The following is an 18,785-nucleotide window of genomic DNA, read 5'->3' as shown; positions in this document are numbered from 1 at the left end:
CAGAGGGGAAGAGCTCTGCCACGCCTGCTCACCTGTCCCAGCCCCAGCCTCGTAACCAGACTCCTCCGTCCCATTTTCTGTTCCCCCTCCCACACGCACAGGCAGGCACATGCCGCCACGTGTGGAGACCCCCTCGTGCACCCAACGTGCATCGCGGGAGGCTCTACTCCGCTGAGGATGATGCAAGCACACCGGCAGCACCAGCAACAAATGGCACCAACAATGACAAATTTATTGCCATACATTTTCAGGAACTATCCTCTTCACGTAAATTTCTCAAAGAATATATTCTTGTATTTAAACTCTGTAACAGATTCAATCATTTGCTGTGTCCTTTAAAATCAACTAACCAGGAAAAGAGGTGAAACTCCTTTTAAAAAAAAAAAAAACCAAATCTGCCAGATACCACATCTGCACGGCCATATGGGCAACAAATCCTCACTGAGCACAGTATTCCTGGGGACCCTCTACTATCAAGTTTTGCAATGACTTATTCAGTAGAGTGTGAATATCTAGTCCCCAATTGTGTCTTCTTTCTCTCTCTCTCATTAGGTAATTCCAAAGGTCAGGTTAAACTTGCTAGTGACCAGTCCCAGCAAACAAATGCCTAAGAAAATAGTTTCCGAGATAAAACTGGCTTCACAACAAAGGAAAGAGAGGTGGGAAACGTACATATGCAGAGACTTCTGGGCCTTGGCTGCTTCTTCCTTGGAACTGTATCGGACCACAGCGTTCCCTTGGGTCAGGTTCAGGTGGAATGTTATCAGAGGGCCGTGCTGCAAACACAGGGTCCGCAGTGTGGAACCATCGATCTGGGGAGGAGGGAAGGTTAACTGCATTTTTCTGATTTTACTTTAAACGCTTGTTAACTAAACAAGTTTCAAAAGCTAACGAGTAAGTACAGGTGAAAGAAATCTCTCTAGAGCTTCCTGAGAGCCCAGCACACAGAATTTCCCAATTTAAGCGACACAAATTATATTTATCATTACAAGTCCACGGAAGCACAGAAATAAGTCAAATACAAACACATTGTTCATAAATATAACTAAATTTTCCCCAGGATTAATATGGATGTCTACATTCAGGGCTTTGTGGCTTATGTTCTTCCTTGTGAATGACACCATGTGGAGGATTTGACAGACTTAGGAGAAGAACCAAAATAAACTCCATAGGAAAAGCAGATTTCACGTCTCTATCTGCTTCGAAACATCGTTCACCTCTAAACTCACACGTACACAAATGGTGGGCACCAAATGTCTCACTAAAAGCTCGTATTTGATTTGACAGCACTTTGAAAATGTAACAAATTCCCTGTAGAGGACAGGCACTTGTAATAAACGCAGAATTATTTTCCCTTCAAATGAACCAAATGACCAAGGTTGATAAAAGCTGCTCCCATCATCCCTGAAAGGTGACGGGTCTCTTTGCACAACCAGTTCGGTCCAATTGTGCCTACCTGGGGGGTGAGGTTGCGAAGAACCAGCCAGCTGCTCGTTCTCCCTGAGCTGTCAGTACTCCATGCAGAACCTACAAGACAAATTCCACAACAAAGCATTTTACCGTGGTGAGGAGAGCGCACTACAAGAAGAAAACTTCTCTGGAATCACAACGTCCTAGCGAGAGACCCTGAAAACACATCCTGCAGCAGTTTCCTCGCATCTCAATTTCTCGTCCTCTTTGCAATGGAAGGTTGCTGAATGAGAACCTGCTTTCTCTACTTTTAAAACATTTTTTCACATTCCCCCAGCAACTATTAGAAAACCAGCGGATGCGGGTATGACTCCACAACAAACCGACTTCAGGTTACATTGGAATTAATCTGGAAGACACATTTTAACAGCCATTCAGATGGCCAAGCTTAGCAAGCGTGCTATTAACAGGTTTTTATAGCCCTGCAGCATTCTGCTGTCTTGCCAGTCACAGAGCAGCGTTCATGACTTATTCAAAACGGCTATTTCTGCATTGACAACGTTCTGACTGAAGATGCAGGGACATAACCAGCAAAATCTGCTTTTTCAACTTCAGCCTGGTGTTTTGTAAGGAGAAACTGAGCAAGCTTGATATCTGAGTGGCATTTAAGAGACTGCAGTACTTCTGTAGTCACAGGCGTGACCACACTTGGGCTCCACAGAGGATCTTGGCATCAGCAGTATCTGCCCACCAGGTGGGGTTTTGTGAAGCAAACAGATACAAAATAATAGGCCAGAGGAGAGAAGGCCATTTAATTCCCAATTTAGTGAAAGCAGATTAATAAAACAGTCAGCTTTATAAAACAGGTGTAACACCTTTGAAGCCCACAACACTTCACAAACGTAATATATACATTTAGAAAGCCATGGTTTCTAACATTTGTATTTCAGCAAAAACGACGACGTCTAAAAAAAAAGTCTGCATGAAAAAGAATTTAGACACTCAATGCCATCAGGTCCTAAGTGCTTCACACCTACGCTCTGAAAATGTGTTCCACATTAAATTCCAGGGGCTGATCTGCTCATCCTGAAGCCTCGCAGGCAGTAGTAAATCATACAACAAAACGGGAAGCATGTTTAAAAGATATTTTTAAAAATTCAGGCAACGGAAAAAACTCCTAGTTGGAGTTAAATAACTTGGCAATTCCTACATAAGATTCCCAGTGCGGCCCCCTGAAAGGTGACAGCTTCCTTTCCAGCTTAGCCTGACTAAACCGAACAGATCCAAGCTCCATCCCCCCCGCAGACACCTCTAACTGGGTGAAACCTCCAGTTTCTGGAGCCCGACCCGCAGCTCCGGGGCTCCTCGCTGCTGCGACCGAGAATAAAAGCACACGGGTACAAAGAGAAGGGGCTCGGTGTTAGAGAACGGAAGCCAAGAGTACCCGAGGAGTAGGAGCTGGTCCAGCCCAGGGGACTGGCACCCCACGTGGAGGATGGCTTGGTGTTGGTCAGGCCTGGAGGCGGTCTTGTCGGAGCAGTAGTGTTTCTGGGGACCTTCCAGAGCTCATGGGACAGAGAGGCTTGTGTGTGAGAGATTGGGCCGGAGGACCACGTAGACTTGATGTCCGACAGTTTACCTGCAAGAGAAAAAAAATAAAAATATGTTTGTGTCTTTTTAGGTAACCACAACTGCTAAGCCAAGCAGGGTGGGTACTCGTCAAGCTTCTGCATCGACCACATTCTTACAACTTTCCAAGAGAGAACAGAACAGCATTCTGTACTGTCCAGTGATACAAACCCTGCAGCCTTGGAACCTACTTTCACCGATTCTTTGCATTTGCAAAGAATTTAATATTTAATAAACCTCGTAACACCTGCTCTATATACAAGTCTCTCCTAAAAATCTCCTATTTTGCTTTCTTGTAAAAGACGATACATGAAAGAAGACCAGAAAAGGGACTTAAATATTTGAAATATGATTTCATCAAAATTATAATGAAACACTTCAAGACTGTCCCTCTCAAAGGTTTAGTAGAACTTAACCACTTCTTTACACAACTCATTTTATCCAATATAAAGTAGCCAGTATATCCATATGTTCTTCTATTATTAAAATTCCAAAGATTAGACAGCAACAAAAACTGTATTTCTGAACATTCACAGTAACAGTAAATGCCTTCGAGAGAAATGAACTCTTCAGAAGATGAGACCACATCACAACCGGTCACTCTTCGTGACTTCTTACTGCTCCGTTTGTTACTTCCCTGATCACTTTTTTAATTACTGTTCCCGCCAAATCAGAGTTTTATAAAATGATACAAATAGCAAGGATTGCAACTACGGTTTAGCAGAGTGGAAGAGAAAAGTGGTTCAACTTACGGATACCAAAACAAACCCCTTTAGACATACATATCCCTGCCTTTCTTCCTTGTACTGACACATGCTGTGAAATTAGAGTCCAATTTCCTTGTCACAGCACAGTCCCACCGTTACTAACTTTAGAATGGACTGAAATGATCGTATCACCGCGTCTGCTGCCGGAGCAAACGATACCGTGATTACGCTGCCTTAATGCTTGAAAAGAAAACACTTGGGTCTGACAAAGCCCAAGATGCAAAAATCTCAGAATTCTTTTACAACCAGATCTGAACTGGCAGATTAAGTTTATACTGAATCAGTCCTTCAAATCAGGCAGCCATGGAGGGTTTTTTTTATTAGTCCTAAAGCCAAATTTACCAGTCACCGAATCACGCCCTCGCTTATATACACACACACACACACTCCCCAAATTGTGTCTGCTTATCCATAACATTTAACTCAATGATTTTATACTGAACCATAACAATTTAAGAGAAAGGGCAACCACTCTTTCATCTTCTCGCACACTGTCGCAACAAAAATAATTTGGCAATGATGATGAAAGACATTAGCAAGGGTAAAATGGAGCTGTGTCTGAGAACTCCGGAGCGGCTCAGCCTGCAACGCAGCACATGGCACATGCACGTCACCACAGCTTAGAGGTTGCTATGTCACTACTTCTCATGGGGTTAACACAAAGATTAGATGAGGCTGCAAAAAAATAAAAAGCAAATAAAGCAGAAATGCATGGCAGATAAAAGAAAAGCAAGCCATTCCTTTCTTCTCTTTTCATTGGAGTAAAACCTTTCAAACGAGCCCTTTTCGCTCTGCATTCTGCAGTATGACCTGGAGGTTGCACCCTGCTTTAGTCCAGTGGAGGGTTTTCATTGATTAAGTATGAAAGTGCTAATACACTCCATACAACAGATGTTTATAACGGGACAAACTTGATATTTAGATAAGCTAGTTCCCAAGCAAAGTCTGCATGACTTGCAGAGAGAGATGCTCCAGAATTTATGGATCGTAAAAAAACCTAGGGGGGATAATTTTTTAGACCATTTATAAGCTCAGCCATACAGGGGAGCATCAGGCTTTGGACTGAAAGACATTTAAGAGCCCCAAGCCCAACCCCCGAGAGCCATGCAGAACACCTCCTTGAGGTGCTGCTAGATTTTTTCCTGAGCTGACGATGGTTCACTTTTAACAGTGAGTTTATCAACAAAACTTCCACATCAGCTCTTACTGGAAGGGTCTAGTGGGGGTGTTTCTGAGCTCCTAGACAACATTCCTTCTCAAAGTTGCAATGGAAACAGTCATTAAGAGATCTCGATGTCAACAGAGAGCGACAGCACATGGCACAGCACGGAATAAAGACATTTTTCCTCAGTGCAAATCCAGGCATGCACCCGACGCTTACCACCAAAGAGCTGCCAGGAGAGCTGCCTACCCAGCCCCGGACGGAAAAATACACTTCTGTCTACAGCAGGAAGAACTGGGAAAGCACTTTCCAGGGCCTTTTCTGAGAATGCAGAGGGGGGTGAGAGTAGAAAGGCCATTTGTTTCGTACCTGCAATGCTAGGTGCGGATGCAATGCTGCTGAAAGAGCTACTGTAGCCGGAGGCACTAAGCGGCCAGGCACTCGATGAAGGCAGCGTGGCATTCTGGGATGATGTTGGGGATGACCCTGCAGAACCAGCAGAGAAGCAACTAAGAAAGATGGGCATAATGATGTTTGGTGTGACACAAGCAAATCTATTATGTGCAAATACAAACCATGCAAGGCATTTTTCCTTAATCAGCCTGGTCTCTGAAGTCTAGGAATGAAATGTTATAGAGAGCATGATAAAGTGAAGCAGAAGTCTTTAGTAGAAAAGAAAGCTGGCACAGTAGCAAAATGCATTAGCGCCTGTGCAGAAGATAAATTCTGCCTTTTCTTTAAGATACATGAATCTCTCAAAAAAACAGTGCTAAAACTGTTTATTCTCAAGGAACAGGCTTAATTTGTAAAGGTGCTTTGCTGGCTGACTTAAGCAATGGCACCTGCAGATGAGCATAGATGTACATGACAAACTAACCTCGTACCATGGGTGATTTGTCCTAAATTACTCAAGGTAAGCATTTCTCCTGCATCCTAATGCTCACAAACATCTTTAGAATTTTGCAGAGTTTCAGTAAAGCAAAGATGTATTTTAGCAATCTCTTCTCAAACCGATAACGCTAAATGAAATAGCCTGAAACCATCCTGGTAAATCATTTACAGTCTAAGGAGCTACCTAAGCATACATACAATTTCCTTACTGGCAGCAAATGAAAGAAACTAAACATAAAATAAAATATTTTCATTATAAAGATGAGAAGAACTGGAAATACTCTCTCTAGCCACCAACAAAATTAAGTGTGTATGCTAGGTGACTTATCATTCCTGACATACACGGATTGACTGTGACACTGGAACATCTTTGACTAATAAAAATAGGCTGAGTTCTTTGGAAAAGAGCACTGTACTGAGGCAGAAGGGAGGAAATAAAAGGACCATCTCATCCCCTACAGCTCAATAAATAACACGGCTGTATTTTCAACCCAACAGCAACCAACTAAACTTTACCTTATCCAGACTCGCTGAGCTCCGAAGGACACCAGCACAGACATCAGTCTCCAGCACAATAACTCTCTATCAAGGCCTTAGCTGGAAATAATCTATTCCCTGGGCAGGAGCGAGGGAATTAGATGGGATTCACAGCCCACAGAGCTGAAAGCGCTCCCCATTCTACGTGGCTCAGACTTTGAGCTCAGAGTAGCTGACCCTGCAAAGCTTCATTAGCAAACCAGGTAAAACAAAAGTCAGCCTAAAAGCTTCAGTTTTGTCTGTGTCCGAGCGCACGGCGCGAGGCCAGCACACGCCACAGCCCAGTGCTTTACGCGGGGATGAGCTGTGAACACAACTCGTGTCCCTCGAAGGAGCCTCCTCCTGGCCCCGTGTCACGAGAGCCCCAGCTCGCACGGGGGGCACTGCCAGGAACAGGGCGTTTTACCCAGGAGCTAGGTTACATGAGCATAAGGAAACAGGTTATATATTATATATCTGGTTATATGAGCACAAAGAAACTGGTTCAACAACTATATATTTTTTATTAAAATAATATTAACAAGCTGAAAAGTTGATGACGAAGGGAAGCACACGTGGACCCCAAGAGGCACAGCTTTTCAGAAGGTTTTGGCTCTTGAGGGTCTGTTTCTGTCTGCAAAGATCATCTGACCCTCCCTAAGAGGTGTAGTTATTTCTTCATTCCACAGACAGATCCTACGCCCAGAGATCTATTGTACACTTTCCTTCCCTCCGTGAAGAAGGAAGACCTGTGGCAGGTATCACTAACTTACAGGTACGGCTCTGGAGGGCCAGGCCTTGGGGCTCAAGGGAGCATTTTGGGGGTGCACACAGCCCAACTGTGACTGAATTATGTCTACTTTTTCCTTTCCGTAACTTCAAACCAGCCAGGTGACCGAACCCTTGAAGCCCACTTGGGTCATTAAGTCAAGTCACTGTTACTTGTGCACACAAATACTTCCTATTTCAGCTTAACTAAAGATCGCTTTCTGGTAAGAGACAACCAAAACCCTGCAAGGCAACGAAAACTCCTGCTCCTCCTTTTCCTCCCGGTTCACATCCCCTCATCTGAGTTAACAAGCCCAGAGCTGGAAATCTGTTTCAAGGACAGTTCTATTCAGAAGCTACGCAGATATCAACGACGGGGCTACTAGGACAAAAGTCAGGTTTTAATCCCGACTGGTCCTTCGTGACAACCTGATTATTCTGTTCCTGTGCAGATCAGTGCTCTAGCAGAGCGCAGCTATCTTGCCTATTTCGACATGCTGATCACCGTTAAACCCAGCCACCTTTCCCCTGATCCACTTTCAGCACACCTAACTGAATGGCAGCACAGTCCCAATGGTTTATTGTTTGAGAGAATTCCCTTTTAATTCTGCAGTAGGCACCTCCGAAACAACACAATGGAAATGGCTCTGGGAAACACTAGTTTACTAGCCCAATCGCTACTTTTTTCTTTTCTTTGGTGGTTTTGCGGATAAACCAGCTCTAATTTATTTAGAAGTGTTACAGGTTACAAAAACTTCCAGCGACCACAGAAGTTTATATTACATCTCACAGCCTTTTCCAATATAAAAATATTTACATTCCCATGGAAGACCAGAAACTTCTTAGTCCCGTATTTACATCAAGTATTTCTGGCTTTTCAGTGAAAGTTCAGAGCAGAAGCCTTACTACATTAGGATTAGATGCAAAAGTGTATGACATCCATAACATACGAAATCAACTCTTTTGAAAAGAACAAGGAAGTATAGACAGATGTGACAGTAGTTGGCGTGTTTACCTCCACTCTTGAGCAGATAGCGATTCACATCCTGGATCGTGGTGTTTATGGTAGGCCCAGTCGGAACACTTCCAGGAGTAACATCGGGGTCATTTTCAGGATCAATATTCTGCAGTCCTTTCCATGGCACTCCTGGATGAAACTCTGTTCCAAAGAACACAAGAAGAGGAGTATATAACGTCACAACTGCCCCTAGTTCCCATGGATCAGAAGGCACCAGCCTTCAGCCGGTGAAAGGCAACAACGGGTTTTAAGGACGTGGGTTCAACACGGATGCGTTGTGTTACCTGGTGGCCAGTTTATGCTGGAGCCATTGGAAATTTTATCACTATCGGTTTTGGCACGTGACCAGCTGTGAGGAACAGCTACGGGCGGACTGGCGGGCGATTCACTGTTCTGAATCAGATCGTAGCGGCCATAGGAGTCATCAATGGAGGACTTTCCTGGAGGACCAATACTTAAACCTCCAGGTATAGCACCTGGAATGAACGAAATGGAAAGGCTTTGCTTAGGAGTGGGACTCACTTTGGGTATGAAATTCCATCAGTCTCTGTACTTTATTATTATTTTCTTTTAAAAATTAAATTTTAAAGATTAAAAAAAGAAAATTACAATATAAACACAGTGAGCAAGGCTTAACAGTTTCTGAAACCTTACGAGGCATTACGGCTGTGATACGCTGCTGGCAACACTCGAGACACTCAAGCTAAAGAAATTTGCATTACATTACTGCTAAAAAGAGAGCAAGTAATTCAAATCATGCCACCGACGGTAAGCAGGAATTTCCTGAGACAGCACGCTAAAGCAGAGCACAGCACTGCAGGGAAGCCTTCTCCTCGCCCCCACTAGATATTCCTTGCTGACGGGACGGATGATCTGAAACGGCCATTCTCGTGTTCCTACCAACTACCAAACAGCAATTTGGCATAAGAGGTACAGCTACTTGCAGAATAAAAACCTGTGAGAGAGGGTGTAATTCACGGTGCTCATAATAAAATGCAGGACACAATAAAGTTACCAGAGCACCACATTCTAACAGAATAAACATGGTACAGGAAATAAAAGAATAAATGACTCAGGATCCTGAAGGTGTCAGGGATAAAGGTGTTCAAACAGATTAGCAATCGCTTCTGGAAAAATACGAAGTTTGTGCTCCTCACTCCCAGGGTGGGTAACTGTGTAATCCATCAGGTCTCTGTCTCGGACTGGCAGTGAAAGGTTGACGATACTGGAAAAAGTGTGGGAAAAAGCCAATGGAAAGGGGTTTTTTTTGATTGAAGGGATGCAAATCTGCAGTAAGGAAAAGCTTGTGGAACTTGTTTTGCCAACACTAATGGCTTGTTTTACTTGAACTCCATGTTCTGAGCGACAAATTTCAGCAGATGGAAAAACCAAAACATTCCTAGGTTGCCTACAGAAAGCGATAGCTGCATCGCTGAATGGGACTGCAGAAATCATCTTAAAAACACCAGAGCCTCAGAGGGTGCTCTGTGCCAGCCCTCGATGAGCACTTACCAAAAACAGTACACAAGAAAAAAAAGAAATCAATCACAGTCGCAATATGACTCGAATCTCAAAAAGCCAGGCTGACAGAGAGACTAGCTGGGACGTACCGTGCTTGCTGGAGTTCTGGTCAAGCGAAGAAGCAGCACTAGACAGATTATCCATGGAGTTGGGGTGTGTCCACTGAGGAAGGCGAGACTGGGACTGAGAAGTGTCCTTCACTGACAAACCACCAGTAATGTCCATATTATTTACATTCATGTTCGGGTTCAGTCCAGCTAAGGGGAAATGGGTCATTAGATATGCAGAATATACTGGAGGATTAAAAGAAGGCTTTAAAAATCCAGCTGAAGGAATTATTCAACACTGACTTTCAGACTTCCGTATGCACGCACAGTAATTTTACTACGCACATTTTCAACTTGCTGTCAAGAACTTTTGCTCTTATGGAAACACCAGTGCAACTCCTGCAAACTCAGAAAAGGTTAAAACATTGCTGAAAGGAAAAAAAAAAATATATATTTTTTCCAGTACTTCTGGAAGAACGCACCGGAATGCTACGTTTAAACCCGTGAAGAATTTGCAGCATTCCATTCCTAATGCCTCAGGAGCACCCCCCATGCTGTGTGCATTTCAGTTGGTTGGCAACATTTTAAAAATCCCAAACAAAGCGACCAGTTAAAAGGTCATAGAAACCCCTGCTATTCGTCAGAGCAGGTACTGCACTGTTAGGGCACAGATTTTGCACCCCCAGAACAAAATCACTCTGACTATATTTAATTTTGACGTGTTTCTGTGACAGGAATCTGGGTCCTCTTTGATATATAATCCTGAATGTTGGCAGATCATAGGAAGCTGAGATACGATAAGAACCTTTAATTCATAAATTGTTTTGCCTTCTGATGCTCCTTGCTGGAACTGCTCCCCACAGCAGTCAGAATTACCTTCTTAGCTGCTGCACGGGAGATAAACCTCGGCACTTGTATTGTAGCCAGCACAAAGAGAATAAATTAATTCCTTTATGTCATAAACTAAGTCGGTAGCATACATCAAACAATCAGAGAAAACAGGTCTCAAAGGCTGCTCTGTTCACCCTGTCTCAAGGCTGAAAAGATTATTTTGACGTCCATCACATGACACATCTACGTCTAACCTACCACAAAAGACCAGCGAAGACTTCAGAAACCTCCCAGGTAATTTATTTTGTAGACTATTTTGCTTAAAGCAAATAAGCCATCTTGATGTTTAACTAGATCTCTTTTCATGCAACAAAAGTTTATCACCTCTTGAAGCAGCCACTTGCAAGAAAAGTTCTCTGAAGCTATCTTTTACATTTTTGAAGATTCCTGCATGCCTCGAGACTGAAGTGAGCAGAGGATTTCATTTTTTCTGTTGGACTCATTTTTTTTAAACATCTCATCATCTACACAACGCTCTTTGTGCATTCCTTCAAACTGATCCTTACCTCTCTTGAAATGAGACTGACCAAACTTGAAGCCTTACCAATGCTGATGAGAGTGGGAAGATGACTCTGTATGGCTTCCAATCGATATTCCTGTTTTATCAACATGACACCCGTGCATTTTACATGAAGCTGATAAATTACATTTAGCTCACAGATAATGAATTAAGCAAATCTTCTGTTCTGATATTTGCAGGTAGAGCACAGGCGAGCACATAGAGCCACCTCAAGAGGTACTAGACAGGCACGATTTTGTTTGGGCATTTCAACATCGTTTAATCAACTTGTCTTTTGTATTTCTGTATTTTTTACCCCGCGGAGCACAATACTCAGACACTGCAGTAAGGGAACACACTCCCTCTGCCTTTTTCCTGCCGAACTGCTTCAGCAAAGGGCACTTACCAAGGGGGTAAGGAGCAAAGGTGTTCGGTGAAGACTGTTGCTCTTTGGTCTGCAGGTCAGGTAGGCCGGGCGCCTGGGGATGGGGTGAAAAGCTATCCATGGCTGATTTGCCTGCAGAGGGGTGCAAAGATAGATGTGGAGGGGGAGGCTGCTGCTTCATGAGCAGGGCCTGGGCCAGCTGGCGCTGGTGCTGCTGGATCTGCTGCTGCATGTTATTGATTGTACGTGCAACCTGGCAAGAAAGAGAATCAATAAATGCTCAATTGAACAAAAAGACGGTCGATTCCTTCTGCCTTTCTCTACGCTGAAATAACCCGAGAGATCTCTTTACAAATAAAAACCGACTGTATCAAGGGTTGAAGAGCTTTCCTCCAATGGCTGAGTGCTGTGAAACAGCTTTATTACTCCAGCACTCTTTTCCCTTCGATACTCGAGCCACACACTATATTATTGTTTCTAAAGACGCTTTAGCTGCTTTGGTATAATGCAGCACAATCTCTTTAAGCTGTTGAAACCAAACTAATGGAGAGATTGAACTGGCAGGTAAACCTACTTGCTGCTCCTGTTGTCTCATGGGGCCGGAAACATTACGCTGAGCCTGTAACATCTGCTGCTGGATTTGTAAACGTTGGTACGCCTACGAGACACAAGCGAGAGGTCAGGGCTCCGAGCACACGCAGTAAGGCAAACAAGCTTGCCTGAACATCATAAAACAGGAACAACCTAAACGCTGGAAAACAGTTAATGAAAAGCAAAAGCAACAATCTTGCAAAAGGAACATAATTAAGTCCATGTTTTGTTTCGTATTTAATCAGTTGTGTCGCTTTATTCCAGAAAAAAATCCACAATTTTCGTGTGGTTAACTGGGCTGTAATTTTTTTTTCAAGGTGTTTCTCTGAAAGATGTGCATTTAAAATCTGAAGGACTTCTGCACAAGTATTTCTCAAGTAGCTGTGCACTGTTCAATTATTACCACAGCACAAGATCGGTGCCGTGCTCCTCAAAACTAGGAAACACAACCACAATCGAATAACAGCATCCAACACGGTGACTAATAAAAGAGTTTGATTAGCACAACTGAGCTAGTCAGCAACTAAGCTAGTCTGTCATCCTCAATTTTATGCTTAACCCTAAGCAAATAGTAGCTTACTGTTAGCAGTCTCTCTTTTAAAAATATTCACAAAATACAATTAAATATTTTCATACATATACGTATATAAACGTATCAGTTGCACACCTTGGCATGGCACGCAGTCCACAGAGCAGAGCTGTTTGAGAATACACTATGTTGCTCATACCAGTATGAAGACAAACTGACTTTTTAGTTCCACTGATCAGCTGTAAAGGATATTTATTCCACAAATGACTATTTATAAAGTCTGAGGCAAACGCCATGATTTCTTTTCTTTAAAAAGAAACCCTACCAAAGAAATCAGCATCTGTTTTAAATATCTGTCCATTAAAAAATTTAGTTAGCTATTCTCTTATTTTATCTTGATGCTTCCAATTCTGATTTAGAGCTTATTTGCCACGTCTTTTAACTTACCAGCTGCAGCTGATAGAGCTGGTTCAACATCGTCATATGCTGAGGATTATTAATTGGCGAGGTTAACTGTGCAGGGCTGAGACCAATGTTTTTTGCTGCAAACTGCAAAAGCTGTGCTTGAACCTAAGAGTGAGCAGAGAATTAAACATTGTACTTTTAACACTGGCAACTGTGTGAGCCATTAATAAGAGTCACAAGACATCAGCTGGAAAATATTACTATTACCAGAAGTAGTGCTGTGAGCTACCAAAAAAACCAACAAGAGGCTCAAATGCAAATCAGAATTAAACGACCATTTATAGCCAAAGAGCTGAGAACGACCTCCTTAGCTCTCTGGAAAGGTTCCTTTTTGCAAAAAGGAACACACGGATGTGCCCACACAGAAAACGTACAGAATATGCACGTGGGACCACCTTACCCGAGTGTAACACGGTTACTGGCTAGTAAAGAAACCAACAGAGCCCGGCAACGGGAGCTGCAAAGCCTGAGGAGAGCGACAGGAGGTGTACGGAGAGGAAAGCGTGTACGGAAGAGTTCCAGGGAAAGCGACAGCTCTGGGGTGGAAGGGTCAGCTAACCTGAGGGGATAGAAACTGAGGCACTTGAGCACGAAGACTAGGCTGGGATGAATTAAGAGGTTGCACTGGCGGTTGCTGCGGCTGTTGCATGGTCCTGGCTTGTGCTGCTCCGCTATTGCCAAACATACCCAGATTGCCACTCGGTATCTGCAGCGGGACAAGACAGACATCAGCATTTAAAGGCATCGCTCAACGAGTAACCTGGGAGTGACTTGTCTGAGCGATCTATCCTCTGTGATTACGACAGGCACGGATAAAGAAACCAGTGCACACTGACTGGACTGACAAGCAGTTTTAGACTCAGGCTCAGCAAAGATCGCCGCGGACCCGCCATCCCAAACCTCCAAAACTTTGTACAGATGCCTGAGCAGAAGGTAGCCGAGGGTGAAGATTGCTTTTATAAAGCTATGAGGATGAATAAACCTAGAGGGTCACGAGAGGGATAATGAAAAGCACTCTCCAAAAATGTTTGCATTTGTGCAGCAAGGGACAGGAGAACGGCGTCATTAACCTCCCGGCACACCAATTCTTAAATTAGCCTGGCAGTTTTCATACTTGGTCGTTTTACAAAGCTACTGATAATAGACATGCTGTTAGTGCAGTCTCCATTTCCAAATGACACGCTTCATGAGCTGTAAGCGCTGGACAAGTATTGCCTTTAGAAAACCAACTTTAAAAGAATATGCACAATAAAAGCCACTGCGGAATGATACATCAAATTTCTCTGCGTTGTTATTTCTTATGTTTGCTGGAACTTCAATTTGTGCGGCAAAACCAACCTTTACATAAACAACAGGAGTTTACGGCCTCTCCACCTCACGGCGTTTATCAGTCGCACCCTCCATCTCCTTTGCCTTTTCTCTCCCTCTCAGCCCACTCTCCCAGTGGCCGTGCCCCGCGCCGCAGCGCTCTCTGACCAGGGGTGCCGGGGCTCGGCCTCTTTCCTACCACCTGCCAAAGCTATGAGCTGTCCTTTTTATAAAAAGTCACTTCTCACCCATCTCAGCACTGAACACTCACGCCAGGCAGGAAAGGCGAATTAGAGCCATGGCTCAGAAGAAGAAACCTCACGTCAATCCAGGCAGAGCTATGACAGGATTCAGGGGCATATATTTGAGCCTCTTCTCAATGGATGCATATAATTAGCAGGCTAATTACAACCTAGCAGTCGCACAGCAGGTATTTTCTCCACTGATATTTCACGTGGACAAAGGTGTCGCGTGCCCTTTCAGTTTAAGCCACTGTTTTCCCCCGGGGAAGCGAGAGGCACTAGCAGAGAGTCCGAGAGCGCTGAAATTCAACTTGGGATCTCCCCCCAACAGCCTTACCTGTCGAGAAGAATTCAAGTTTTGCATGCCCAGCCCTGAGGCAATCCCGCCCAGGGTCTGATTAGGGAGTGCACTGTTTGAAAGGGGGAGCTTCAGGCTTGGTGAAGGCAAAAATGGTGAAGTAGTGGGCTCTTCCACTAGGCCGCCATCCTGATTGGAGAAAGAAAGGGTGAGCTGCGTGCGGCGCCAGGAGCGGAGCGCGCGGCACAGCGCCCGCGGACGTACGACAGGGCACGGATGAATGAAAATATTTAAAAGAAAAATTAAAAAAATAATAATAATTAAAAAAATTAAAAGAAAAAAGACATGAGTAAGGGAATGAAAAGTATGGAGTGAAGGGAGAAGAAAGAGAGAAATAGGATTAAGGTACTGTTTTTTTTACTTTGTCACACTTAATCCACAAATGCCCACTCGCCCTCACCCACCTCCGGAGAGGAGAGGAGGGATTCTCGGGGAGCCATCTCCTCCTCCCCCCTTAGGGCTTCTCTTCTCTTCCCCACCAGACTCAAGGGTGGGCAGGGAAGAGACCCAGCACGTCACTGCAAAGTCTTCTGCCAGTTCGCTAAACTCGGGGCAGCGGAGCACAGAAATGCGACGTTCTGCTTTTGCCTAACCCAGAACTTGGGAAAAGCCAGATCAGCTTATTTGCTATCAGTCTGCATTTGGTTCCACATCACAGCTCTGGCCTTCAAAAAACCATTTTTCACATTAATCCCCTTTCCTGAGACACATGAGCCTCTTTTAATATTCACACAGCACTGAGTTATTATTATCCACTACGAAGCGTTACACTCCAACACACCCAACAAACACAAAAAGACTTAAAACCTGTAACGACAATGTTGTCCTTCCTAGGAAAGCGATTAAGGCACCGCCTGAATATCGCCCAGGAGGAGGCAGATTTTGGCAAGACCCTGACAGCCGGGCTATAAGGAGCCACGGCAGAACATGGGTACGAGGCACAGACGGCAGCCCCCACGGGGGGCAAACAGCGAGCCAGAAGAGAAAATAAATCATATAATCCCCAATCAAACAGGTAGATATCTAGCTAGCATTACAGGGCGGTACTGAGCTCTGTCTCAGACGGCGCTTTGATGTCTGGGAAGCCTGCGGCAAGCACGATCAAATAACACTGTGTACGAAGTGCAGCTCCAAACCCAGGCAGGGTGAGAAATCTTTAATTTGCAATGTGCTGGACTGCTGTTTTTCAGGCAATATATTCATTGCAAAGAAAGGCTTTTAAATAGGTGAGGAGCTAGGTTACTTCAAGTGATAAATTCAATGCCCCAGAAGATTCTGAGATACTGATAAACCCCCTTTGTTAAATGAAAGCAGCCCAGTCTCCTAAGCAGATACCCAAAACAAATGACTTAATGCAGCGAGCAAGCTCGGTAAATTTTATGTTCTAAGTTAATCCTGAAAAAATGCATTTTCAACAGTTCTCCTTTGATGCAAAGAAAAAGTTTCTTTGCTATCAGGCAAAGTGACACTTGACATGCTATCTGACTCTCCTGAGGGGGGACACTGACATTTTCTAATGACATCCCCAAGGCCTTTCAGCTCAAGATATTTTACATTCTCTTGGACATCAGTCACACTCCACAAACAACTGCAGCTTGCATGACAGTAACAGGTTCAAGGATTTCTCCTTAGATCACAGACATATGTTTACAATTCTACCCTTCCCCCTCTAAAGCGAAAATAATTCCAAGCTTCGTGCCCGCTCCCCCTTTCAGATGCAGCTCTTCCCTATGCCAATGGACCTATTGACCATGCAAGACCAATTCCATCGCTCCCTGCCCCCAAAATTTACCCAAATCTTCTCTCATTGACATTATTTTTCCTCATTTTTTGACACCAGGCAGCACCAGGGGTGGGGGAGGACAAGCCACACTTGCTGCGAGGCCGCCTTCACAAGCGTGTTCCCTGGCTGAGCTGCAGAAATGTCGTTTACAGCAAGTTTATAACACATTGTTCACATTCACTTTGCTCTGCTTTATTATTTTTTTAATTGGAACTTGTCTTAGCGTGCCATCTGTGCTCTGCAAGTGGAACTGAAATCAATTCATTTAACATAAAGTATTTCAGTTGGTCAACACTAAGTACTTGGTGGCTGTTGTCAGCCTAGACTAGGTGATACCTCTACTGCTGACAGCGGCCTGTGACCCAGGATTTTCCAGGCTCTTTTACACACTAATTGTTTCCCGAAGAACAATCTTTTCTACCACTCAACCTCTCCTCTTCAGCGATTTTCTCAAAAATTCACATTGCGTTTCCTCCTCAGGCTAGTTAATTAAACAAACGCCCCGCATCCAAATCGGCAAAACCGTGCTCAGGCCAGCGCTGCTTTTAACTTTTCTTGAAGGGACTTGACACAACTGTAAAATCCCATCTCCTCCTGCAGTTATCCAACACACACCAACACACTGGTGGCTCAGAGATACCCTCCTTCAAGGACTTCGGATTCTCTCACAATAGCCTCATGTACCAAATATGACAGAATGCAAGTGGAACTACTCAAAGATTATTTTTTTTTAACTCTGTGAGATGTGGACAATTTAACAGAGGATTCCTGGACACTTTAGCAGTCACCTGCCAAAAACTGCCACTTCACAAATCAAAATGTCCCAACAGACAGATGCAAGACGGAGGAATTTGCCACAGGTCTTTATATAAAGTCAGTTACAGAAGTAGTCACTAGAAAACACACATTGCAGCTTCTTGAAACAAAAAAAGAACCCAACTTTTTCAAAAGACGAATAAAATCTCATCTAAAGTGAGTTCTCTTCAAATCTGATACGAGTTAGATAGAGGCAAAAGAAACTTGTAAAAAATGCAATACTCAAAAGTATTCAGCATTTGGTACTTTTAGTTTTGAAAACACAAGAATATGACAGATGTTTCAAAATTTGGAAGTTCGGAAAAGAAACAATCACGGGATGATACAAATCAGACATGGAGAAAAGAAGAATTTGAAAATTAACCCTAAAATTCTAGTGGTCATCATCTAACTGCAAGGCCTACGAAAGTGTTTCTGCATAATACAATAGTCTATTCGTTATCCCAAAGACAAAAACCAGCCACAACCATGAGAGACAATTGGGATCAGAGGTGGGGAAAAACCTCAACAAACCCTATGGTTGAATTAGAAACCAGGAAAAGTCTAGTCCACATCTTTTTGGAAGAACCTGATGGCATCCAACAGGCATCAACATCAAGACTTACAGATGTGGAATTCTCAATAGTGGAGAGGAAGAGCTGATCAGTGAATAAGACGGTAGCGAAAAGGAAAATTAACAAGTTTCCTTAACAAGACGAACACATGAAAGCCAACACTGAAAGGTGATGTTTAGTTGCAGAGATTATTCCAGACAGAGAAGGGTGGTCAATGGGTCCAGAATCAAATGCCAAGTCTGGAAATTTCCTCTCCTCAAATGCATAAGGTTAAAACAAAAATAAGTAAGTGCTGGCTTTACCTGTCACAGAAAACACAGGAGAGAAATTACCGAGTTTCAACTCAGGTGAACTGAGAGAATCAGCTAGCAATGAGCACACTGACCCGACTTATAATTTCATTAAGAGGAACCTTGCATAACTGACTGAAGAGCCAGCAAAGCCAAGCAAAAGGATAATGACTTGATAAGACAATAAGTAAAATAAGGCACAGTGGGTGGAGGGCTCTGGGCAGCTGTGCAGAGCTTGGACACCGACCAAGGGCGACCTGAGCAGGAAGCGAGACAGCTCCGGCCTCAAGCTCTGAAACAGCCCATCAGAGGGCAAAAGGGTTTTGGAGGAGTTACCCCAGTAGC

At 43.8% G+C, this 18,785-nt stretch overlaps 1 protein-coding gene across 1 annotated transcript; it reads right to left on the bottom strand.

Moving 5' to 3' along the window:
- Positions 1–672: 672 nt before the first annotated feature.
- On the bottom strand, positions 673–15,126 carry LOC104270543 (trinucleotide repeat-containing gene 6C protein-like; the record flags this gene model as incomplete). Its single annotated transcript, XM_009864937.1, has 12 exons — positions 673–812; positions 1,457–1,527; positions 2,855–3,049; positions 5,338–5,454; positions 8,159–8,302; positions 8,446–8,637; positions 9,772–9,939; positions 11,526–11,757; positions 12,079–12,162; positions 13,072–13,194; positions 13,649–13,795; positions 14,977–15,126. Coding segments are annotated over 12 exons (1,763 nt in total), but the record flags the coding sequence as incomplete, so codon positions are not given.
- Between the last annotated feature and the right edge of the window lie 3,659 nt (positions 15,127–18,785).

This window comes from Apaloderma vittatum, unplaced genomic scaffold (genome assembly GCF_000703405.1).
Source record: "Apaloderma vittatum isolate BGI_N311 unplaced genomic scaffold, ASM70340v1 scaffold12042, whole genome shotgun sequence".
NCBI classification, from domain to species: domain Eukaryota; kingdom Metazoa; phylum Chordata; class Aves; order Trogoniformes; family Trogonidae; genus Apaloderma; species Apaloderma vittatum.
This window is presented reverse-complemented; position numbering and strand designations above follow the sequence as displayed.